Source organism: Gymnodraco acuticeps, unplaced genomic scaffold, assembly GCF_902827175.1.
Source record: "Gymnodraco acuticeps unplaced genomic scaffold, fGymAcu1.1, whole genome shotgun sequence".
Lineage (NCBI taxonomy): Eukaryota > Metazoa > Chordata > Actinopteri > Perciformes > Bathydraconidae > Gymnodraco > Gymnodraco acuticeps.
Window position 1 is genome coordinate 1 of NW_022990866.1, and position 27,500 is coordinate 27,500.

Genomic DNA, 27,500 nt, shown 5'->3' on the forward strand with positions numbered 1-27,500 from the left:
CGCCTAGACTACTGCAAATCCTCCTGGCTGGTCTACCTGCATGTGCCATCCGACCTCTGCAGCTCATCCAGAATGCAGCGGCTCGTCTGGTCTTCAACCTTCCTAAATGTTCCCACACCACTCCGCTCCTCCGCTCCCTTCACTGGCTTCCGGTAACTGCTAGAATCCACTTCAAGACACTGGTACTTGCTTACCATGCTGCGAATGGATCTGGCCCTTCCTACATCCAGGACATGGTTAAACCGTACACCCCAGCACGTGCACTCCGCTCTGCATTAACCAAACGACTCGTTGCACCCTCGCGGCGAGGGGGACCCAAGTTCCCATCAGCAGAAACACGTGGGTTTGCTATCCTGGCTCCAAGATGGTGGAATGAGCTCCCCATTGACATCAGGACAGCAGAAAGCTTACACACCTTCCAGACTGAAAACTCATCTCTTTCGACTCCACTTCCAGCGATAGAACTATTAACAAAGCACTTATATACTAACAAAGGACTGGCTTATCTAAAGCCAGTTGAGCAGCACTTGAAATGTTTGGCTCGATGAAACCTGATGTACTTTATGATTCTGTTTTCTTCAAATTTGTATTTTGTTGGTCGAACGCACTTATTGTAAGTCGCTTTGGATAAAAGCCTCAGCTAAATGTAATGTAATGTAATGTAATAGGACATTAACGATAAAACAGAATATTGTTGTTCTATTTTTAGACACATCTCGCGATCGACTGGGAATCTCCTCGTTATCGACCGGTCGATCGCGATCGACTGGTTGGGCACCCATGCTTCAAAGAGAGAGGAGATCTCATCAGGAGAACTCTCCCAGCAGAAACTCAGCTAAATGCTGCCGTGATGAAACTCCACATCATGTTCCAAACCACATCAAGGATTCTCTCTGAAACAGGATGGAGCTCAAACTCTTTCTCTCTCTCAGGTTTACCACAAGGTGACTTCCTTTTGACTTCCTGCTTCTTCACACACTCTCTCCAGTACAGGTTAGCTCTGAGTGTTAGCATGCTAATGTAAACACAGACCATATCACTTCCATTTAGATTTTGGAAGCGAAAACAAACATGAAATAATATGACTCACCGTCTCTGTAGATGTAGATGTTGAAGCCGTCGTAGCTGGTCGGCGGTCGGGGGGGCAGCCATCTTACCTCCATGAGGAGGGGGGGAAGCGGGGGGGGGGACACCGCGGGGGGGTCGGGGGGGTGGAGCATCATCGCTGACCCCGAGTCTTCATACTCTGACACCACCGCGTTCACAAACTCCTCCTCTTCCTCCTCCTCTTCCTCTTGTTCCTCTTCCTTCTGTGGATTAGGCCACGCCCCCTGCTTCGGTGGATTAAGCCACGCCCCCTCATCCTCCTCATTGGTCAGGTTGAAGCCTGTCAGGTTGTGCGTTGGGCTGAAGCTGAAAGGAGCCTCCGTGCCCTTGTGGTCGTCTGAAGGCTGAACCTGAGGGAGGATTCAAATACAGAATGATCTTTTTCTTTATCCTGCAACTGGATGACTGAGGAGGAAGACCTCTGAGGAGGAAGACCTCTGAGGAGGAAGACCTCTGAGGAGGAAGACCTCTGAGGAGGAAGACCTCTGAGGAGGACGACCTCTGAGGAGGACGACCTCTGAATAGGTGCAACTGGATGACTAAGGAGGAAGACCTCTGAATAGGTGCAACTGGATGACTAAGGAGGACGACCTCTGAATAGGTGCAACTGGATGACTAAGGAGGAAGACCTCTGAATAGGTGCAACTGGATGACTAAGGAGGAAGACCTCTGAATAGGTGCAACTGGATGACTAAGGAGGAAGACCTCTGAATAGGTGCAACTGGATGACTAAGGAGGACGACCTCTGAATAGGTGCAACTGGATGACTAAGGAGGACGACCTCTGAATAGGTGCAACTGGATGACTAAGGAGGAAGACCTCTGAATAGGTGCAACTGGATGACTAAGGAGGAAGACCTCTGAATAGGTGCAACTGGATGACTAAGGAGGAAGACCTCTGAATAGGTGCAACTGGATGACTAAGGAGGACGACCTCTGAATAGGTGCAACTGGATGACTAAGGAGGTCTGTTTTAGGCATATGATAACTTAGAATGTTTGAGATTTTGAGGAAAAAGCCAAACATTTTGAGATTTTCAGAAAAAGTCTGAATTTTTAGATTTGTTTGAAAAAGTGAGAAAGTCAGATTTTTTTGAAAAAGTCCGATTTTTGAGGAAAATTCAGAATTGTTGAGATTTTTAGACAATGTCAGAATTTTGTGAAAAAGTCAGCATTTTGATATTTTCAGAAAAAGTCGACATTTTTAGATTTTCAGAAAAAAGCCAACATTGTGAGAAAAGACTCAGTGTTTCGTATGAGAACCAGCATCCCTCCATCTTGTGACTGCGTGACTCCCTCTCTTGATATCAGCATGTGAAGGACACTGTTCAGGAACTACTTGATGCTCTGTATGTGATGACTACTTCCATTCTGGAGAGGATCAGATACATGGATCCTGAGGCTGAAGCTCAAGCCGGGGACCAGGGATTATTAACATTTTTAAGTATTCAGAAAAAGTCAGAATTTTAAGAAAAAGTCAGAATTTTGTGAAAAAGTCAGAATTTTGATATTTTTGAGAAAAAGTCAGAATTTTAAGAAAAAGTCAGAATTTTGATATTTTTGAGAAAAAGTCAGAATTTTGTGAAAAAGTCAAAATGTTGAGATTTTTCAGAAAAAGTCAGAATCTTGATAGAAAGTCAGATCTTTTTGAAAAAGTCAACATTTTTAGAAAAAGTGAGCATTTTTAGGAAAAAGTCTGCATTTTTGAGATTTTTCAGGAAAAAGTCAGATTTTTAGATGTTTAGAAAAAGTGCGAATTTTTGAGATTTTGAGGAAAAAGTGAGCACTCTTCTGGAGAGGATCACAGACACATGGATCAGAGGCTGAAGCTCAAGCCGGGGACCAGGGAGAGTTCTCTAACAGTCACTCTGCTTTCTGCCGGATGTATAAACTTTCTAATTGTTGAAATAGTAGAATAAATAAATCAAAACCCAACCTCCTCCAGGGGCTCTTCGTCCAGGAGGGCAACGTCCCGGGACTGCCGGGGGGGGGCAGGGGGGTCCTTCTGGAGAGGCCTCTGGACCAGGTGCACGATCTTATGGGAGATGTTGAGGGGGGGGAATGGGACTGGGAGGGAAAGAAGAAGATTTTAAGAAATTAAGATTTCTTTTAAAGGGATTTCGGAATTTTTGGAGAATTTCAAGCAAAAATAAGAATAGTTTAAAAAGTTGTTTCCATCCAAAGAGTAAAATTAAAAAACTATATAATATAAATTACGAGTGTGTGTACCTGGACTGGGGGGACACAGGAATTCATTTTAAAGAATTAAGATGATTTTTATACAAATACAATTTTAAAAAAGCAGGATAAGAGAAAAATGATGATTTGAAAACAGATATTGTCGATTTACACACAAAAATAGTTTTAAAAGTTGTTTGTGTACAAGTGTGTGTACCTGTCCTGTGGTGCAGATGAGTGTGTGTGTACCTGTCCTGTGGTGCAGATGAGTGTGTGTGTACCTGTCCTGTGGTGCAGATGAGTGTGTGTGTACCTGTCCTGTGGTGCAGAGGAGTGTGTGTGTACCTGTCCTGTGGTGCAGAGGAGTGTGTGTGTACCTGTCCTGTGGTGCAGAGGAGTGTGTGTACCTGTCCTGTGGTGCAGAGGAGTGTGTGTGTGCCTGTCCTGTGGTGCAGATGAGTGTGTGTGTACCTGTCCTGTGGTGCAGAGGAGTGTGTGTGTGCCTGTCCTGTGGTGCAGATGAGTGTGTGTGTACCTGTCCTGTGGTGCAGATGAGTGTGTGTGTACCTGTCCTGTGGTGCAGAGGAGTGTGTGTGTACCTGTCCTGTAGTACAGAGGAGTGTGTGTGTGTACCTGTCCTGTGGTGCAGAGGAGTGTGTGTGTACCTGTCCTGTAGTACAGAGGAGTGTGTGTGTGTACCTGTCCTGTAGTACAGAGGAGTGTGTGTGTACCTGTCCTGTAGTACAGAGGAGTGTGTGTGTGTACCTGTCCTGTAGTACAGAGGAGTGTGTGTGTACCTGTCCTGTAGTACAGAGGAGTGTGTGTGTACCTGTCCTGTGGTGCAGATGAGTGTGTGTGTACCTGTCCTGTAGTACAGAGGAGTGTGTGTGTACCTGTCCTGTGGTGCAGAGGAGTGTGTGTGACGTCACTGTGTGAGAGCAGTGCATGCTGGGAGATGGTGGCCTCAGAGATGAGCATGAAGGTGATGTTCCTGTAGCAGACGCCAGGGAGCCAGTGCCTGAACACCGTCTTCCCCTTGTGGAAGTCTGCAGACACACAGAGAGGACCACAGAGTTACAGCATGTTGTACCTCAGAGCTCAGGCTTCACAGGATCAGATATATACAGATATATAAAACACATGCCTCTTTGGTGTTTTGCTCGAAACACCAAAGAGATCATTCTAGCCTCCCCCCTCCCCCTCTCTCTTCAAGCTGTTAGGTGTTTTTTTAAAGAGTAGGCGGAGCTAATGCCTGCTCAGAACTCTCCCAGCAGAAACTCAGCTAAATGCTGCCGTGATGAAACTCCACATCATGTTCCAAACCACATCAAGGATTCTCTCTGAAACAGGATGGAGCTCAAACTCTTTCTCTCTCTCAGGTTTACCACAAGGTGACTTCCTTTTGATTTCCTGCTTCTTCACACACTCTCTCCAGCAGGTTAGCTCTGAGTGTTAGCATGCTAATGTAAACACAGACCAGATTACTTCCAGAACACGTTCATTGGAAACATTCATTAGCTAACAATTACATTATTGTTCTTTAATATAAAGGGAGGTCAGGTACTCTTTAAAGCAGCTGCTAGTTATGGGTACTTTCTACTGAAGTACACTTCAAAGTACTTTACTTTCACTTGAGTAAAGAAGTTTAGTCAGTACTTCTACTTTCACCAGTTCACTACTTTAAACACGAGTATCTGTACTTCTACTTGAGTAAAGGATGTGTGTACTTCTACTTGAGTAAAGGATGTGTGTACTTCTACTTGAGTAAAGGATGTGTGTACTTCTACTTGAGGAAAGGATGTGTGCACTTCTACTTGAGTAAAGGATGTGTGTACTTCTACTTGAGTAAAGGATGTGTGTACTTCTACTTGAGTAAAGGATGTGTGTACTTCTACTTGAGGAAAGGATGTGTGTACTTCTACTTGAGTACAGGATGTGTGTACTTCTACTTGAGTACAGGATGTGTGTACTTCTACTTGAGTAAAGGATGTGTGTACTTCTACTTGAGTAAGGGATGTGTGTACTTCTACTTGAGTAAAGGATGTGTGTACTTCTACTTGAGTAAGGGATGCGTGTACTTCTACTTGAGTACAGGATGTGTGTACTTCTACTTGAGTAAGGGATGTGTGCACTTCTACTTGAGTAAAGGATGTGTGTACTTCTACTTGAGTAAAGGATGTGTGTACTTCTACTTGAGTAAAGGATGTGTGTACTTCTACTTGAGTAAGGGATGTGTGCACTTCTACTTGAGTAAGGGATGTGTGTACTTCTACTTGAGTAAAGGATGTTTGTACTTCTACTTGAGTAAAGGATGTGTGTACTTCTACTTGAGTAAAGGATGTGTGTACTTCTACTTGAGGAAAGGATGTGTGCACTTCTACTTGAGTAAAGGATGTGTGTACTTCTACTTGAGTAAAGGATGTGTGTACTTCTACTTGAGTAAAGGATGTGTGTACTTCTACTTGAGGAAAGGATGTGTGTACTTCTACTTGAGTACAGGATGTGTGTACTTCTACTTGAGTACAGGATGTGTGTACTTCTACTTGAGTAAAGGATGTGTGTACTTCTACTTGAGTAAGGGATGTGTGTACTTCTACTTGAGTAAAGGATGTGTGTACTTCTACTTGAGTAAGGGATGCGTGTACTTCTACTTGAGTACAGGATGTGTGTACTTCTACTTGAGTAAGGGATGTGTGCACTTCTACTTGAGTAAAGGATGTGTGTACTTCTACTTGAGTAAAGGATGTTTGTACTTCTACTTGAGTAAAGGATGTGTGTACTTCTACTTGAGTAAAGGATGTGTGTACTTCTACTTGAGGAAAGGATGAGTGTACTTCTACTTGAGGAAAGGATGTGTGCACTTCTACTTGAGCACAGGATGTTTGTACTTCTACTTGAGTAAAGGATGTGTGTACTTCTACTTGAGTAAGGGATGTGTGTACTTCTACTTGAGTAAAGGATGTGTGTACTTCTACTTGAGTAAAGGATGTGTGTACTTCTACTTGAGTAAAGGATGTGTGTACTTCTACTTGAGTAAAGGATGTGTGCACTTCTACTTGAGTAAAGGATGTGTGTACTTCTGCTTGAGTAAAGGATGTGTGTACTTCTACTTGAGCACAGGATGTGTGTACTTCTACTTGAGTAAAGGATGTGTGTACTTCTACTTGAGCACAGGATGTGTGTACTTCTACTTGAGTACAGGATGTGTGTACTTCTACTTGAGTAAAGGATGTGTGTACTTCTGCTTGAGTAAAGGATGTGTGTACTTCTACTTGAGTAAAGGGTGTGTGCACTTCTACTTGAGTAAAGGATGTGTGTACTTCTACTTGAGTAAAGGGTGTGTGTACTTCTACTTGAGTAAAGGGTGTGTGTACTTCTACTTGAGCACAGGATGTGTGTACTTCTACTTGAGTACAGGATGTGTGTACTTCTACTTGAGTAAAGGATATGTGTACTTCTGCTTGAGTAAAGGATGTGTGTACTTCTACTTGAGTAAAGGGTGTGTGTACTTCTACTTGAGCACAGGATGTGTGTACTTCTACTTGAGTACAGGATGTGTGTACTTCTACTTGAGTAAAGGATGTGTGTACTTCTACTTGAGTAAAGGATGTGTGTACTTCTACTTGAGTAAAGGGTGTGTGTACTTCTACTTGAGTAAAGGATGTGTGTACTTCTACTTGAGGAAAGGATGTGTGTACTTCTACTTGAGTAAAGGGTGTGTGTACTTCTACTTGAGCACAGGATGTGTGTACTTCTACTTGAGTACAGGATGTGTGTACTTCTACTTGAGTAAAGGATGTGTGTACTTCTACTTGAGTAAAGGATGTGTGTACTTCTACTTGAGTAAAGGATGTGTGTACTTCTACTTGAGTAAAGGATGTGTGTACTTCTACTTGAGTAAAGGATGTGTGTACTTCTACTTGAGTAAAGGGTGTGTGTACTTCTACTTGAGTAAAGGATGTGTGTACTTCTACTTGAGGAAAGGATGTGTGTACTTCTACTTGAGTAAAGGATGTGTGTACTTCTACTTGAGTAAAGGATGTGTGTACTTCTACTTGAGTAAAGGATGTGTGTACTTCTACTTGAGTAAAGGGTGTGTGTACTTCTACTTGAGTAAAGGATGTGTGTACTTCTACTTGAGTAAAGGGTGTGTGTACTTCTACTTGAGTAAAGGGTGTGTGTACTTCTACTTGAGCACAGGATGTGTGTACTTCTACTTGAGTACAGGATGTGTGTACTTCTACTTGAGTAAAGGATGTGTGTACTTCTACTTGAGTAAAGGATGTGTGTACTTCTACTTGAGTAAAGGGTGTGTGTACTTCTACTTGAGTAAAGGATGTGTGTACTTCTACTTGAGGAAAGGATGTGTGTACTTCTACTTGAGTAAAGGGTGTGTGTACTTCTACTTGAGCACAGGATGTGTGTACTTCTACTTGAGTACAGGATGTGTGTACTTTTACTTGAGTAAAGGGTGTGTGTACTTCTACTTGAGTAAAGGATGTGTGTACTTCTACTTGAGGAAAGGATGTGTGTACTTCTACTTGAGTAAAGGATGTGTGTACTTCTACTTGAGTAAAGGATGTGTGTACTTCTACTTGAGTAAAGGATGTGTGTACTTCTACTTGAGTAAAGGGTGTGTGTACTTCTACTTGAGTAAAGGATGTGTGTACTTCTACTTGAGTAAAGGGTGTAATCTCTGTATTGATGTATAAAAGACATCAGAAAGGCATCGTGCATGATGGGAGACCTTTAATATAGTAATAACCTTTGTACAGCATGTAGCGAGGCTCCGCCCCCTCGCTGTAGCTGATGTTGACGCGGCTGAACACGCTGCCCCCTGGTGGCTGCAGCTGGAACACCACGCCGGTCTCTGGAGACTCTCTGTAGTCCCAGATGTGCACGCTGCGCACGGGGAGAGGCTCTGAACACACACACATCATCATTACTGTAATCATACACACACACATGTCAGTATAGTTCAGTCTTAAAAAGCACCCTGGTAGTTAAGGGTTTCTCAGAAAACATGATATTTAAGGGGTTTATAAAGAACCAGAACCAGAAACAGGTTTATTACCACGTACGGTAACACACGTGTCGTGGAGCATACATACAAATAAAACAAAACATTAAAAACACAGATAGAAAACTATTTGAAGAAACTATAATAACATTATATATAATCAGAATATAGCAGTGTGTACATTGAATATGATTGAAATCGTAGAAATCGAATGTGAATAATATGTGCAGTGAGTAACATAGTAACTCACTGGTGAGCACTGGGATGGTTCTGATGGGTTTGGACCAGCCGTCCGGCCCCTCTCTCAGCAGCAAGCTGACGCTGTAGCAGAGGCCGTGCAGCGAGGCGTTGACCTTCAGCTCCTTGACCTTCAGCTCCTTGACCTTCAGCTCGCTGGCGTTCTCAAACTGCACGACGATGGGCCTTGTTCCTCCTGAGATCTGAGCAGCGTACGCCGTCACGTTCTCCTGGAGATCGGAGCGCTCCAGCGTCGCCACGATCTGACCGCCATCGCTCAGAGACGCCTGGAACGCACACGCGCTCTGAAACAGGAAGGAGGAGAAGACTTTAAAACACATTCAAACATCAAGGGACATCATTACGCCAACGCGCTCTGAAACAGGAAGGAGGAGACTTAATAATATGCATTCGAACGAAGAAGTAGAAGAAGCCTTTAACTCTAAAACACTTTCAAACATACAGCAGAAGAACTTTACGGCTTCCAGGAATTAGACACGACCCTCCTTCTCTAATTAGAGCCACTATAAGGCTCCTCAGGGCCGTGTCTAATTACTGGATGTCTCTGAAACAGGGAGAAATAAAATCTTTGAATTTGAATCTGAAAACACGAAGAAGAGGGGATTGCCCACAGTATTGAGTATGTAAGTCGCTTTGGATAAAAGCGTCTAACAACTGACATGTCATGTAATGTAAAAGAAGACTTTAAAACACATTCAAACATAAAAGAACATTACGGCTTCCAGGAATTAGACACGACTCTCTTTATCTAATTAGAGCCACTATAAGGCTTCTCAAAAGGTAATATATTACATATTACTCATTACTTTAAAAAAAAGTAATATATGACTTTACTTTGTTACTCTCTACATAAAGTAACTCTTTACATGACTTGTGCGTTGCTCAGCAGCAGCCTAAAGCCACAACTTCAAGCGTAGGCCAACATGTGCACACATAATAATTACTATTGCAATAAGGAAGACATAACACAAGTTCATAACGGGGAACATTCTAGTTGTTGCTGCTTGTCCGGAGTCGGCACTCACTGAACATCCTCACTGTTGGTTCGGGGTCTTTAGCTGCTCCCGTGTCTAATTACTGGATGTCTGCAGGACGTCATGCTTTTACTGACAAAAGTAATCAATACTATATTCCCTGAACCACTAATGTGTGGTGCCCAATATATAGTGAACACTTCTTATTCCCACGCACCCTGAACTCACCACAGGCTGTGAGTATTTACTGAAAATATTCCCCAAATCATATTCACTTTAATATCCTCTAAAGGACATTGAAGAGCATTTAAAGGCATGCGTGCCGGACAAAGAACTCCACATCTTAACAAATGAAATATAAATTAAAAAAGGAAAATGAAAAAACAAGAAATAAAATATGACAATAAAATGAAATACAAATAATAGTAAACAGATGGCAAACAAACAAATCGGCTGTGTCTATTTCCTGGAGACGCTTCACCCTGTCCCAGACATCTTTTTCCTCGATCTATGAAACCTGTTTCTCGTAAAGCTTTAATAACTGGTCTGGAATCAGCTGATCTGACTTCCTTGTTCTCAGTCTGATGCTATCAGCAGGTTTTATTGAGCCGACGCCTCGCGGACGAGATAAAACTCCAATATCAAAATAACAGAAACACTGGTTTCCTCATCTGAAAGCAACAGAGCTCAGAAAACACTGAACGGCCAATCAGAGCTGGGACTACACTATGTACTTATATCAACTACACTATGTACTTATATCAAGTACACTATGTACTTATATCAACTACACTATGTACTCATATCAACTACACTATGTACTTATATCAACTACACTATGTACTCATATCAAATACACTATGTAGTTATATCAACTACACTATGTAGTTATATCAACTACACCATGTACTCATATCAACTACACTATGTACTTATATCAACTACACTATGTACTTATATCAACTACACTATGTACTCATATCAAATACACTATGTAGTTATATCAACTACACTATGTACTTATATCAACTACACCATGTACTTATATCAACTACACTATGTACTCATATCAAATACACTATGTAGTTATATCAACTACACTATGTACTTATATCAACTACACCATGTACTCATATCAACTACACTATGTACTTATATCAACTACACTATGTAGTTATATCAACTACACTATGTAGTTATATCAACTACACTATGTAGTTATATCAACTACACTATGTACTTATATCAACTACACTATGTAGTTATATCAACTACACTATGTAGTTATATCAACTACACTATGTAGTTATATCAACTACACTATGTACTTATATCAACTACACTATGTACTTATATCAACTACACTATGTAGTTATATCAACTACACTATGTAGTTATATCAACTACACTATGTAGTTATATCAACTACACCATGTACTCATATCAACTACACTATGTAGTTATATCAACTACACTATGTACTTATATCAACTACACTATGTAGTTATATCAACTACACCATGTACTCATATCAACTACACTATGTACTTATATCAACTACACTATGTAGTTATATCAACTACACTATGTAGTTATATCAACTACACTATGTACTCATATCAACTACACCATGTACTTATATCAACTACACTATGTACTCATATCAACTACACTATATACTTATATCAACTACACAATGTACTTATATCAACTACACTATGTACTTATATCAACTACACTATGTAGTTATATCAACTACACTATGTAGTTATATCAACTACACCATGTACTTATATCAACTACACTATGTAGTTATATCAACTACACCATGTACTCATATCAACTACACTATGTACTTATATCAACTACACTATGTAGTTATATCAACTACACTATGTACTCATATCAACTACACCATGTACTCATATCAACTACACTATGTACTCATATCAACTACACTATGTACTTATATCAACTACACTATGTAGTTATATCAACTACACTATGTACTTATATCAACTACACTATGTACTCATATCAACTACACCATGTACTTATATCAACTACACAATGTACTTATATCAACTACACTATGTACTTATATCAACTACACTATGTAGTTATATCAACTACACAATGTACTTATATCAACTACACTATGTACTCATATCAACTACACTATGTACTTATATCAACTACACTATGTAGTTATATCAACTACACTATGTACTTATATCAACTACACTATGTACTTATATCAACTACACAATGTACTTATATCAACTACACTATGTACTCATATCAACTACACTATGTACTTATATCAACTACACTATGTAGTTATATCAACTACACTATGTACTTATATCAACTACACTATGTACTCATATCAACTACACTATGTACTTATATCAACTACACTATGTAGTTATATCAACTACACTATGTACTTATATCAACTACACTATGTACTCATATCAACTACACCATGTACTTATATCAACTACACTATGTACTTATATCAACTACACGATGTACTTATATCAACTACACTATGTACTTATATCAACTACACTATGTAGTTATATCAACTACACTATGTACTTATATCAACTACACTATGTACTCATATCAACTACACCATGTACTTATATCAACTACACCATGTACTTATATCAACTACACAATGTACTTATATCAACTATACTATGTACTTATATCAACTACACTATGTACTTATATCAACTACACTATGTACTCATATCAACTACACTATGTACTCATATCAACTACACTATGTACTCATATCAACTACACTATGTACTCATATCAACTACACTATGTACTCATATCAACTACACCATGTACTTATATCAACTACACTATGTAGTTATATCAACTACACCATGTACTTATATCAACTACACTATGTACTCATATCAACTACACTATGTACTTATATCAACTACACTATGTACTTATATCAACTACACTATGTACTTATATCAACTACACTATGTAGTTATATCAACTACACCATGTACTTATATCAACTACACTATGTACTCATATCAACTACACTATGTACTTATATCAACTACACTATGTACTTATATCAACTACACTATGTAGTTATATCAACTACACTATGTACTTATATCAACTACACTATGTACTCATATCAACTACACTATGTACTTATATCAACTACACCATGTACTTATATTAACTACACTATGTACTCATATCAACTACACTATGTACTTATATCAACTACACTATGTAGTTATATCAACTACACCATGTACTTATATCAACTACACCATGTACTTATATCAACTACACTATGTACTTATATCAACTACACTATGTACTTATATCAACTACACTATGTAGTTATATCAACTACACCATGTACTTATATCAACTACACTATGTAGTTATATCAACTACACTATGTAGTTATATCAACTACACTATGTACTTATATCAACTACACTATGTACTCATATCAACTACACCATGTACTTATATCAACTACACTATGTAGTTATATCAACTACACTATGTACTTATATCAACTACACTATGTACTTATATCAACTACACTATGTACTTATATCAACTACACCATGTACTCATATCAACTACACTATGTACTCATATCAACTACACTATGTACTTATATCAACTACACTATGTAGTTATATCAACTACACTATGTAGTTATATCAACTACACCATGTACTTATATCAACTACACTATGTACTTATATCAACTACACTATGTACTTATATCAACTACACTATGTACTTATATCAACTACACTATGTAGTTATATCAACTACACCATGTACTTATATCAACTACACCATGTACTTATATTAACTACACTATGTACTCATATCAACTACACTATGTACTTATATCAACTACACTATGTAGTTATATCAACTACACCATGTACTTATATCAACTACACCATGTACTTATATCAACTACACTATGTACTTATATCAACTACACTATGTACTTATATCAACTACACTATGTAGTTATATCAACTACACCATGTACTTATATCAACTACACTATGTAGTTATATCAACTACACTATGTAGTTATATCAACTACACTATGTAGTTATATCAACTACACCATGTACTTATATCAACTACACTATGTAGTTATATCAACTACACTATGTACTTATATCAACTACACTATGTACTTATATCAACTACACTATGTACTTATATCAACTACACCATGTACTCATATCAACTACACCATGTACTCATATCAACTACACTATGTACTCATATCAACTACACTATGTACTCATATCAACTACACTATGTACTTATATCAACTACACTATGTACTTACATAAACTACACTATGTAGTTATATCAACTACACTATGTACTCATATCAACTACACTATGTACTCATATCAACTACACTATGTAGTTATATCAACTACACTATGTACTCATATCAACTACACTATGTACTTATATCAACTACACTATGTAGTTATATCAACTACACCATGTACTTATATCAACTACACTATGTACTCATAACAACTACACCATGTACTTATATCAACTACACTATGTACTCATATCAACTACACTATGTACTCATATCAACTACACTATGTACTCATATCAACTACACTATGTACTTATATCAACTACACTATGTAGTTATATCAACTACACCATGTACTTATATCAACTACACTATGTACTCATATCAACTACACTATGTACTTATATCAACTACACTATGTAATTATATCAACTACACTATGTAGTTATATCAACTACACCATGTACTTATATCAACTACACCATGTACTTATATCAACTACACTATGTACTCATATCAACTACACTATGTACTTATATCAACTACACTATGTAGTTATATCAACTACACCATGTACTTATATCAACTACACCAACTACACTATGTACTTATATCAACTACACTATGTAGTTATATCAACTACACCATGTACTTATATCAACTACACTATGTAGTTATATCAACTACACCATGTACTCATATCAACTACACTATGTACTTATATCAACTACACTATGTACTTATATCAACTACACTATGTAGTTATATCAACTACACCATGTACTTATATCAACTACACTATGTACTCATATCAACTACACCATGTACTTATATCAACTACACTATGTACTTATATCAACTACACTATGTACTTATATCAACTACACTATGTACTCATATCAACTACACTATGTACTTATATCAACTACACTATGTACTTATATCAACTACACTATGTACTCATATCAACTACACTATGTACTTATATCAACTACACTATGTAGTTATATCAACTACACCATGTACTCATATCAACTACACTATGTACTTATATCAACTACACTATGTACTTATATCAACTACACTATGTACTCATATCAACTACACCATGTACTTATATCAACTACACTATGTACTCATATCAACTACACTATGTACTCATATCAACTACACTATGTACTCATATCAACTACACTATGTACTTATATCAACTACACTATGTACTTATATCAACTACACTATGTACTTATATCAACTACACCATGTACTTATATCAACTACACCATGTACTCATATCAACTACACCATGTACTTATATCAACTACATGTGAACTACATGAGAACTACATACTCTAACAGACGTTGCTAACCCTTGACGTCTTCACCCTGACAGAATAAAGACTCTTTCTGTATCAGGGTAGATGCAGGAGTCCTGAAGTCACATGGAAGACCTTTCAAGACCCTTTCCGTACACTCTAAGACCTCATCTCCACTTGGAGTTCTAACCGGTTCCCTTGGCGACACACTTTACCTCACATTGACTATATACAGTACTGATTGTCCTTCCTGCTTATCTTCCAACCATTTGGACGCAGACTTGCATTTCCCCATAACGATGTTGTTCAACAACCGGCGTAAACGGACCTTCGCGAGCTATCAAGCAGTGAGCGTGCGATGTCCTGTTCAGATGACGTCCAACGGGATGCCATCAATAAACTACACAGAATCACACTGCACACCTACACCATGACTACATTCAGGCAGACTGTAGAATACAACCTCTCTGGACCATTCAGAGACTTATTGGAAACAAGCTACAAAATGTAATACCTTAGGAAATGCCGTTTAATACTTTTGAAGACCCCGCGGACCCCCTGGATAAACAGAAGCGCGTAAACAAACTCTTCTTTTCAAAACGAAACAGCAGCTGATCGGTAAAGATCCAAAGGGAGATCAGTTTGGAAATAAATCGTCAGCGTGAGAAATGAAACCTGGTTCTCCTTTTTAAACAAACAGAAGAACATAAACACATGTATTGGTGTTTTAACTCAAGCCAGTGACGATCCAATGGGATGTAAGAACTGGGACCACATGTTCGATCTGAAACCAGTGACGATCCAATGGGATGTAAGAACTGGGACCACATGTTCGATCTGAAACCAGTGACGATCCAATGGGATGTAAGAACTGGGACCACATGTTCGATCTGAAACCAGTGACGATCCAATGGGATGTAAGAACTGGGACCACATGTTCGATCTGAAGCCAGTGACGATCCAATGGGATGTAAGAACTGGGACCACATGTTCGATCTGAAACCAGTGACGATCCAATGGGATGTAAGAACTGGGACCACATGTTCGATCTGAAACCAGTGACGATCCAATGGGATGTAAGAACTGGGACCACATGTTCGATCTGAAACCAGTGACGATCCAATGGGATGTAAGAACTGGGACCACATGTTCGATCTGAAGCCAGTGACGATCCAATGGGATGTAAGAACTGGGACCACATGTTTGATCTGAAACCAGTGACGATCCAATGGGATGTAAGAACTGGGACCACATGTTCGATCTGAAGCCAGTGACGATCCAATGGGATGTAAGAACTGGGACCACATGTTCGATCTGAAACCAGTGACGATCCAATGGGATGTAAGAACTGGGACCACATGTTCGATCTGAAACCAGTGACGATCCAATGGGATGTAAGAACTGGGACCACATGTTCGATCTGAAACCAGTGACGATCCAATGGGATGTAAGAACTGGGACCACATGTTCGATCTGAAGCCAGTGACGATCCAATGGGATGTAAGAACTGGGACCACATGTTCGATCTGAAGCCAGTGACGATCCAATGGGATGTAAGAACTGGGACCACATGTTCGATCTGAAACCAGTGACGATCCAATGGGATGTAAGAACTGGGACCACATGTTCGATCTGAAACCAGTGACGATCCAAAGGGATGTAAGAACTGGGACCACATGTTCGATCTGAAACCAGTGACGATCCAAAGGGATGTAAGAACTGGGACCACATGTTCGATCTGAAACCAGTGACGATCCAATGAGATGTAAGAACTGGGACCACATGTTCGATCTGAAGCCAGTGACGATCCAATGGGATGTAAGAACTGGGACCACATGTTCGATCTGAAACAAGTGACGATCCAATGGGATGTAAGAACTGGGACCACATGTTCGATCTGAAACCAGTGACGATCCAATGGGATGTAAGAACTGGGACCACATGTTCGATCTGAAGCCAGTGACGATCCAATGGGATGTAAGAACTGGGACCACATGTTCGATCTGAAGCCAGTGACGATCCAATGGGATGTAAGAACTGGGACCACATGTTCGATCTGAAACCAGTGACGATCCAATGGGATGTAAGAACTTGGACCACATGTTCGATCTGAAACCAGTGACGATCCAATGGGATGTAAGAACTGGGACCACATGTTCGATCTGAAACCAGTGACGATCCAAAGGGATGTAAGAACTGGGACCACATGTTCGATCTGAAACCAGTGACGATCCAATGGGATGTAAGAACTGGGACCACATGTTCGATCTGAAACCAGTGACGATCCAATGGGATGTAAGAACTGGGACCACATGTTCGATCTGAAACCAGTGACGATCCAATGGGATGTAAGAACTGGGACCACATGTTCGATCTGAAGCCAGTGACGATCCAATGGGATGTAAGAACTGGGACCACATGTTCGATCTGAAACCAGTGACGATCCAATGGGATGTAAGAACTGGGACCACATGTTCGATCTGAAACCAGTGACGATCCAATGGGATGTAAGAACTGGGACCACATGTTCGATCTGAAACCAGTGACGATCCAAAGGGATGTAAGAACTGGGACCACATGTTCGATCTGAAACCAGTGACGATCCAATGGGATGTAAGAACTGGGACCACATGTTCGATCTGAAGCCAGTGACGATCCAATGGGATGTAAGAACTGGGACCACATGTTCGATCTGAAACCAGTGACGATCCAATGGGATGTAAGAACTGGGACCACATGTTCGATCTGAAACCAGTGACGATCCAATGGGATGTAAGAACTGGGACCACATGTTCGATCTGAAACCAGTGACGATCCAATGGGATGTAAGAACTTGGACCACATGTTCGATCTGAAACAAGTGACGATCCAATGGGATGTAAGAACTGGGACCACATGTTCGATCTGAAACCAGTGACGATCCAAAGGGATGTAAGAACTGGGACCACATGTTCGATCTGAAACCAGTGACGATCCAATGGGATGTAAGAACTGGGACCACATGTTCGATCTGAAGCCAGTGACGATCCAATGGGATGTAAGAACTGGGACCACATGTTCGATCTGAACCCAGTGACGATCCAATGGGATGTAAGAACTGGGACCACATGTTCGATCTGAAACCAGTGACGATCCAATGGGATGTAAGAACTGGGACCACATGTTCGATCTGAAACCAGTGACGATCCAAAGGGATGTAAGAACTGGGACCACATGTTCGATCTGAAACCAGTGACGATCCAATGGGATGTAAGAACTGGGACCACATGTTCGATCTGAAGCCAGTGACGATCCAATGGGATGTAAGAACTGGGACCACATGTTCGATCTGAAACCAGTGACGATCCAATGGGATGTAAGAACTGGGACCACATGTTCGATCTGAAACCAGTGACGATCCAATGGGATGTAAGAACTGGGACCACATGTTCGATCTGAAACCAGTGACGATCCAAAGGGATGTAAGAACTGGGACCACATGTTCGATCTGAAACCAGTGACGATCCAATGGGATGTAAGAACTGGGACCACATGTTCGATCTGAAACCAGTGACGATCCAATGGGATGTAAGAACTGGGACCACATGTTCGATCTGAAACCAGTGACGATCCAATGGGATGTAAGAACTGGGACCACATGTTCGATCTGAAGCCAGTGACGATCCAATGGGATGTAAGAACTGGGACCACATGTTCGATCTGAAACCAGTGACGATCCAATGAACTGGGACCACATGTTCGATCTGAAGGCAGATGTCTTCATCAACATCAGGCCGAACTCCACACCTGTAGAACTGCGATTCCTCTCAAAAGCTCATGAGGAAGCACCAGCTCTGATCTTGTTCACCCAGATATACGTGCACCGAAGTTTCTCAGAAAGTCAATCCTCATGAAAACAAACAGAAACTGGTCGACTGAGAACTAGGGTTGGGTACCGAGAACCGGTTCCGGTTCGGAACCGGTTCCAACATTTAGATTCCAACGGCATCATTTAGAAATGTGAATTTTGATTCCGCTTTTCGATGCCTGAGGAAATGTTTCTCGCCGCTCTCCGTAGCCTACTGTGTGACTGCGGCGGGCGGGAAATGTAGCGTTGTACCTACACTTCCTACAGCGTAACCTGAGACCAGGGCCGGCCCGTCGCACTGGCGTTGTAGATGTTCGCCTAGGGCGCCAGATCTGTGGAGGCGCTGCGCTGACAGCTCTGGGAGGGAAACAAAATGTTTGACCGTTGGGGCTCATCCTAATGTTCGGCCTTGATGTAACAACATTCATAATTAAGCAAATGTAACACCCTTTTCACCCCGGTTACACGTTTCATTCGCCCTGTACGATGGGCGCTGCAAGTGATGAAAATGGGGGATGTTGGCTTGTCTGGCGCCCGCAGCTCATAGCCAACGTGCGAGTGAGCGTGGGAGCGAGCGAGGGAGAGAGGGACCGGTACGCGCTGTTGTTATTAGCATCTGGTGCTAGCTGCTCTAACGGCTATAAGAAGATGTTTCTGCAATCATGTGGAGGGAGAGCTCTCTCCAGTCAGACTGAGAGGCTGATAACTACAGCTCAGTGAGGTAAAGGACTCTGAGTGTTTAGATAGTTCACTTTAGTCTAAGTTATCTCAGTGGGACTCAAACGTTTTGATCACAATTTATGTAAACACATATTTCCAAGGCACTCCTTTATAATGATTGGGATAAAACAGGTTTGAAATCATTCCAGTGTATACTATAGGACAGTAAACCAGACATATCGTTTTAAACTGGAGAGATACAAAAATATGCATTAATAAAATAGTAAAATAAGATATGAATGAACAACAAAAATAAAATACGTTCCATGTATTTGTTATTGGCTATGGGTTACTGGTTATGCTCACATACTTATTTGATTATTAAAATGTAAACCGATCTTTTTCATATGGGTGTTTAGAGTTGTACCCCTAGATCTAGTCTCTAGTAGTTCTGCTCAAAGTGCACCAGATTGAAGCATTTTACTTTAACATGTTCAACATTTCTTCCCGGTTTGCCTGAGAGGCAGATCTGCTTGTTTCCTCAACAAGAACTGTTCTTTAAAAGTTGCACTGCTGTAGCTTCAGTGGTTCTCAGGTTACAGAGCAGTGAATATAAACTGATTCATGTGGATATTACTGTAAACTAACCTGTGTAAAAGTCTCTCGAATAAATGTAATCTTTTTGGTGGAAGAAGCATGTATCATTGTTTTACCTCTCAAAGAACCGGAATTGAGAACCGTTAAGAACCGGAATCGAAAAGTAGAATCGGAATCAGAATCGTGGAAATTCAAACGATACCCAACCCTACTGAGAACTGAGTCTCAGCTTCTACGTGTTAAACTCTGTTTCTGCAGAACAGATCATCCCATCGAGATCTGACCCACTTCTGTAATCTGTCACAGTGAGGAAACACTGGGGCATGCTGGGAGAAATCACAACACACACACACACACACACACACACAATGTGGGAAAGTGTTCAGGGTCTTTAATTAAAGTGTGTGTGAAGATGACTGAACCCTGTTGCAGTAATGGGTGATAATGATAATATAACATGTGTGTGTGTGTGTGTGTGTGCGTGTGTGTGTGTGTGTGTGTGTGTGCGTGTGTGTGTGTGTGTGTGTGTGTGTGTGTGCGTGTGTGTGTGTGTGTGTGTGTGTGTGTGTGCGTGTGTGTGTGTGTGTGTGTGTGTGTGTGTGTGTGCAGTAACATCAGCATTATTCAGTGTCCATGGTGATAATGAGTGTCTCCCGCCATCCCAAAATATGTCTCTCCTTCCTCCTTTCATCTCTCTGTTGCCATGGCGACAGCCCCGCAGCCTCCGTGAATGGATTTGCTGACTTGATATGGATGTGTGTGTGTGTGTGTGTGTGTGTGTGTGTGTGTGTGTGTGCGATATAAATGCCTTATTAAAGATTTGAGTGTTTTCAGGTGAGAAACTAACCATTTTGAGAGGTAGCAGCTAACAGACATACACACAGTCACACACACACACACACACACACACACACACACACACACACACACACACACACACACACTCGAACTCACAGAGGAGGTGACCAAATGAGAGCTTAAACTAGGAACGAAGAAAACCAACATTATCCTCATGAGGACACACACACAGTCACACACACACACACACACACACACACACACACACACACACACACACACACACACACACACACACACACACACTGGATGAATGGGGTGTCTGACCCTGTGAATGAGTGGTGGGGGGGGTCGCCCTCAGGCAGCTGCCAACATTATCATGCAAACCTCCAGCTTTTTGTTTTCCAGTGTGTGTGTGTGTGTGTGTGTGTGTGTGTGTGTGTGTGTGTGTGTGTGTGTGTGTGTGTGTGTGTGTGTGTGTGTGTGTGAGAGAGGGGGTCTGAATGAACCAGCAGGTCCACAAAACGTCTCTGTGCTGCTCTCCCTCCTCTCCACGATGCACTCACTGGTTTCTGTTAGACGCAGATTATCACTAAATAAATCACAAGAATGAAGTTTTCCCTAAAAAAGTCCCATTCAAAGTCAAAGCAACAGCTTTTCTGGAGCTTGAAGGTCTGATCTGTCACTTTCCCACTTGGTCTAAATGTTCTCCTTTCTGAGTGAGACAGACTCAATCTAAGCTGTTTACTCTGCTTAGGAAACAACACGTGTTTGAACTCAACCCAAAAGGTCAATGTAACATCTTTTCTGGAGCTTTTTAAAGTGCAGACTTCACATTTCCACACTTTAATGGTATCTAATAATAAACCGTGTATTTCAGGATGTATAAAAGTCAGCTCTCTGATTCGTATCAAACATAAATCCCTTTAGGATGATTTGGTTTGTAGAAGTCATTAAAGCGATCCTCATAATCCTGAGTAAGCCGCAGCACGTAGCACGTAGAACCTCTCACTCCTCAGTAGTGCTGTAGCGACGCGTCGACTTCAAAATATCGTCGACGACATATTTCCGCGTCGACGCGTCGCTACACACACGTGGGTCACCCAAAGCAACAAGCAGTTCGCAATCGCACTTCAAACACAATGGAGACTGAAACGGCTACCACCTCCTCCTCACAGGATTGCGCACGAAGCCCCCAAACGAAAAAATCTCGCCCCAGGTCTTCAAAAGCATGGGAATATTTTAAAGTTAGTCCAAAACGCAAAGATATTTATATATTTATATCTCACTTAGACTGCTGCATAGCCTAGCAGAAGCAGCAGCTAGCTGTGGTGGCTACCATTAGCAGCTAGCATTTGCTCTCCGATTTTTTACATAAAATGGAATTATGGATTATAAATTCAATCATTTTTTTATACATAGACGTTAAAAACCTATGGATTAACCGATTCAGCCGCGTTTTTTCTCATTTTAATGCCATTGAACACGTACTTTGATCAGATTGACAGCTACGGTGGTGAGACGATCTCCCTAGAAGCTCTGTGAAGGTACATGTTGTGATGACTGTATTTGCTTCCCCTGTCGCGAGTCCGGATCACTCAGTGATGATACTATATACCTACATAATCTGTGGAGTCTCAGCTTTAATCGGATATCTTGTATGTGCAGCTACGATAAGTAATAAGGGTACTTTTATCTTGAGTTCTGTGCCAATGTCCGTTAGCATTTTTCGCTCAGGGGTCATTTAGATGCTTCTTATGAGACTTGTGTTTTGTTTTGGTAAACATGGTTTGTATCGTCAGTTAGCTGAGATTATTCCCGTTAATCTGGTATAACACATTAATAGGTTCTTAAATATTAAGATCCCCTGAGACACAGTTTCGTGAAAAAAATGTTTTTTCCATTACGTTTTTTTTCCATTACGTTTTTTATGAATTGAACAACAGAAAAATAATCGTTAGATTAGTCGACTAATCGATCAAATAATCGCCCGATTAATCGTTTTCAAAATAATCGTTTCCCCCCAGCACTACTCCTCAGAGATTCAGCCTCTCACTCCTCAGAGATTCAGCCTCTCACTCCTCAGAGATTCAGCCTCTCACTCCTCAGAGATTCAGCCTCTCACTCTTCAGAGGAGATTCAGCCTCTCACTCCTCAGAGATTCAGCCTCTCACTCCTCTCAAAGTCAACCAGTTGGTTTAACTGTTAGCAGTTAGCTGTTGATGTTAGCTGCTAGCTGTAAGCATCAGCCGTTAGCATTTAAAGGTAACCGTTAGCTGATAGCAGTTACATTTAGCTGTTGGCTACTAACGTTAGCAGCAGCTAAACTGCTAACTGCTGTTATTGAGTCCCATTAGCCTGCGCTCAAGCTCTATTGAGTCCCATCAGCCTGCACTCAGGCTCTTTGTCCCAGCCTGCACTCAGGCTCTATTGAGTCCCATCAGCCTGCACTCAGGCTCTATTGAGTCCCATCAGCCTGCGCTCAGGCTCTATTGAGTCCCATCAGCCTGCGCTCAGGCTCTATTGAGTCCCATCAGCCTGCACTCAGGCTCCATTGAGTCCCATCAGCCTGCGCTCAGGCTCTATTGAGTCCCATCAGCCTGCGCTCAGGCTCTATTGAGTCCCATCAGCCTGTGCTCAGGCTCTATTGAGTCCCATTAGCCTGCACTCAGGCTCTATTGAGTCCCATCAGCCTGCACTCAGGCTCTATTGAGTCCCATTAGCCTGTGCTCAGGCTCTATTGAGTCCCATTAGCCTGCACTCAGGCTCTATTGAGTCCCATCAGCCTGCACTCAGGCTCTATTGAGTCCCATCAGCCTGCGCTCAGGCTCTATTGAGTCCCATCAGCCTGTGCTCAGGCTCTATTGAGTCCCATTAGCCTGCACTCAGGCTCTATTGAGTCCCATCAGCCTGCACTCAGGCTCTATTGAGTCCCATTAGCCTGCACTCAGACTCTATTGAGTCCCATTAGCCTGCGCTCAGGCTCTATTGAGTCCCATCAGCCTGCACTCAGGCTCTATTGAGTCCCATTAGCCTGCGCTCAGGCTCTATTGAGTCCCATCAGCCTGCACTCAGGCTCTATTGAGTCCCATCAGCCTGCGCTCAGGCTCTATTGAGTCCCATCAGCCTGCGCTCAGGCTCTATTGAGTCCCATCAGCCTGCACTCAGGCTCTATTGAGTCCCATCAGCCTGCGCTCAGGCTCTATTGAGTCCCATCAGCCTGCGCTCAGGCTCTATTGAGTCCCATCAGCCTGCGCTCAGGCTCTATTGAGTCCCATTAGCCTGCGCTCAGGCTCTATTGAGTCCCATTAGCCTGCGCTCAGGCTCTATTGAGTCCCATTAGCCTGCGCTCAGGCTCTATTGAGTCCCATTAGCCCTGCGCTCAGGCTCTATTGAGTCCCCATCAGCCTGCGCTCAGGCTCTATTGAGTCCCATCAGCCTGCGCTCAGGCTCTATTGAGTCCCATCAGCCTGGCGCTCAGGCTCTATTGAGTCCCATTCAGCCTGCGCTCAGGCTCTATTGAGTCCCATCAGCCTGCGACTCAGGCTCTATTGAGTCCCATTAGCCTGCACTCAGGCTCTATTGAGTCCCATCAGCCTGCAGCTCAGGCTCTATTGAGTCCCATCAGCCTGCGCTCAGGCTCTATTGAGTCCCATCAGCCTGCACTCAGGCTCTATTGAGTCCCATCAGCCTGCGCTCAGGCTCTATTGAGTCCCATCAGCCTGCACTCAGGCTCTATTGAGTCCCATCAGCCTGCACTCAGGCTCTATTGAGTCCCATCAGCCTGCACTCAGGCTCTATTGAGTCCCATCAGCCTGCACTCAGGCTCTATTGAGTCCCACAGCCTGCGCTCAGGCTCTATTGAGTCCCATCAGCCTGCGCTCAGGCTCTATTGAGTCCCATCAGCCTGCCTCAGGCTCTATTGAGTCCCATTAGCCTGCACTCAGGCTCTATTGAGTCCCATCAGCCTGCGACTCAGGCTCTATTGAGTCCCATCAGCCTGCACTCAGGCTCTATTGAGTCCCATCAGCCTGCACTCAGGCTCTATTGAGTCCCATCAGCCTGCACTCAGGCTCTATTGAGTCCCATCAGCCTGCGCTCAGGCTCTATTGAGTCCATCAGCCTGCACTCAGGCTCTATTGAGTCCCATCAGCCTGCGCTCAGGCTCTATTGAGTCCCATCAGCCTGCACTCAGGCTCTATTGAGTCCCATCAGCCTGCACTCAGGCTCTATTGAGTCCCATCAGCCTGCGCTCAGGCTCTATTGAGTCCCATCAGCCTGCGCTCAGGCTCTATTGAGTCCCATGCAGCCTGCGCTCAGGCTCTATTGAGTCCCATTAGCCTGCACTCAGGCTCTATTGAGTCCCATCAGCCTGCCATCAGGCTCTATTGAGTCCCATAAGCCTGCGCTCAGGCTCTATGAGTCCCATAGCTGCTCAGGCTCTATGAGTCCCATCAGCCTGCGCTCAGGCTCTATTGAGTCCCATCAGCCTGCACTCAGGCTCTATTGAGTCCCATCAGCCTGCGCTCAGGCTCTATTGAGTCCCATCAGCCTGCGCTCAGGATCTATTGAGTCCCATCAGCCTGCGCTCAGGCTCTATTGAGTCCCATAGCCTGCACTCAGGATCTATTGAGTCCCATTGCCTGCCTCAGGCTCTATTGAGTCCCACAGCCTCGCTCAGGCTCTATTGAGTCCCATAGCCTGCACTCAGGCTCTATTGAGTCCCATCAGCCTGCACTCAGGCTCTATTGAGTCCCATAGCCTGCTCAGGCTCTATTGAGTCCCATCAGCCTGCACTCAGGCTCTATTGAGTCCCATCAGCCTGCACTCAGGCTCTATTGAGTCCCATAGCCTGCACTCAGGCTCTATTGAGTCCCATCAGCCTGCATCAGGCTCTATTGAGTCCCTAGCCTGCACTCAGGCTCTATTGAGTCCATCAGCCTGCCTCAGGATCTATTGAGTCCCATCAGCCTGCGCTCAGGCTCTATTGAGTCCCATCAGCCTGCTCAGGCTCTATTGAGTCCCATCAGCCTGTGCTCAGGCTCTATTGAGTCCCATCAGCCTGCGCTCAGGCTCTATTGAGTCCCATTAGCCTGCGCTCAGGCTCTATTGAGTCCCATCAGCCTGCGCTCAGGCTCTATTGAGTCCCATCAGCCTGCGCTCAGGCTCTATTGAGTCCCATCAGCCTGCGCTCAGGCTCTATTGAGTCCCATTCAGCCTGCGCTCAGGCTCTATTGAGTCCCATCAGCCTGCGCTCAGGCTCTATTGAGTCCCATCAGCCTGCACTCAGGCTCTATTGAGTCCCATCAGCCTGCACTCAGGCTCTATTGAGTCCCATCAGCCTGCGCTCAGGCTCTATTGAGTCCCATCAGCCTGCAGCTCAGGCTCTATTGAGTCCCATCAGCCTGCGCTCAGGCTCTATTGAGTCCCATCAGCCTGCGCTCAGGCTCTATTGAGTCCCATCAGCCTGCGCTCAGGCTCTATTGAGTCCCATCAGCCTGCACTCAGGCTCTATTGAGTCCCATCAGCCTGCACTCAGGCTCTATTGAGTCCCATCAGCCTGCGCTCAGGCTCTATTGAGTCCCATCAGCCTGCGCTCAGGCTCTATTGAGTCCCATCAGCCTGCACTCAGAATCTATTGAGTCCCATCAGCCTGCGCTCAGGCTCTATTGAGTCCCATCAGCCTGCACTCAGGCTCTATTGAGTCCCATCAGCCTGCACTCAGGCTCTATTGAGTCCCATCAGCCTGTGCTCAGGCTCTATTGAGTCCCATCAGCCTGTGCTCAGGCTCTATTGAGTCCCATCAGCCTGCGCTCAGGCTCTATTGAGTCCCATCAGCCTGCGCTCAGGCTCTATTGAGTCCCATCAGCCTGTGCTCAGGCTCTATTGAGTCCCATAGCCTGCTCAGGCTCTATTGAGTCCCATCAGCCTGCTCAGGCTCTATTGAGTCCCATCAGCCTGCGCTCAGGCTCTATTGAGTCCATCAGCCTGCGCTCAGGCTCTATTGAGTCCCATCAGCCTGCGCTCAGGCTCTATTGAGTCCCATCAGCCTGCGCTCAGGCTCTATTGAGTCCCATCAGCCTGCGCTCAGGATCTATTGAGTCCCATCAGCCTGCGCTCAGGCTCTCATTGAGGCCATCAGCCTGCGCTCAGGCTCTATTGAGTCTTTCAGCCTGCGCTCAGGCTCTAATTGAGTCCCATCAGCCTGCACTCAGGCTCTATGAGTCCCATCAGCCTGCGCTCTAGGCTCTATTGAGTCCCATTACCTGCGCTCAGGCTCTATTGAGTCCCATCAGCCTGCAACTCAGGCTCTATTGAGTCCCATCAGCCTGCACTCAGGCTCTATTGAGTCCCATCAGCCTGCGC

The 27,500-nt window shown here is 42.9% G+C and overlaps 1 protein-coding gene across 1 annotated transcript in view; it reads right to left on the reverse strand.

The window, feature by feature from the left end:
* Positions 1–1,014: 1,014 nt before the first annotated feature.
* Positions 1,015–27,500, reverse strand: part of LOC117557457 (receptor-type tyrosine-protein phosphatase O-like) — a 31,575-nt gene continuing 5,089 nt past the window's right edge. The window contains exons 2-6 of the mRNA XM_034233292.1: positions 8,554–8,845; positions 8,049–8,204; positions 4,177–4,329; positions 3,042–3,172; positions 1,015–1,457 (exon numbers count right to left, since the gene is read on the reverse strand). Of these exons, the coding sequence (XP_034089183.1) occupies positions 1,047–1,457; positions 3,042–3,172; positions 4,177–4,329; positions 8,049–8,204; positions 8,554–8,845 (1,143 nt within the window). The 3' untranslated portion in view covers positions 1,015–1,046. The remainder of the gene's footprint in view (positions 1,458–3,041; positions 3,173–4,176; positions 4,330–8,048; positions 8,205–8,553; positions 8,846–27,500) is intronic.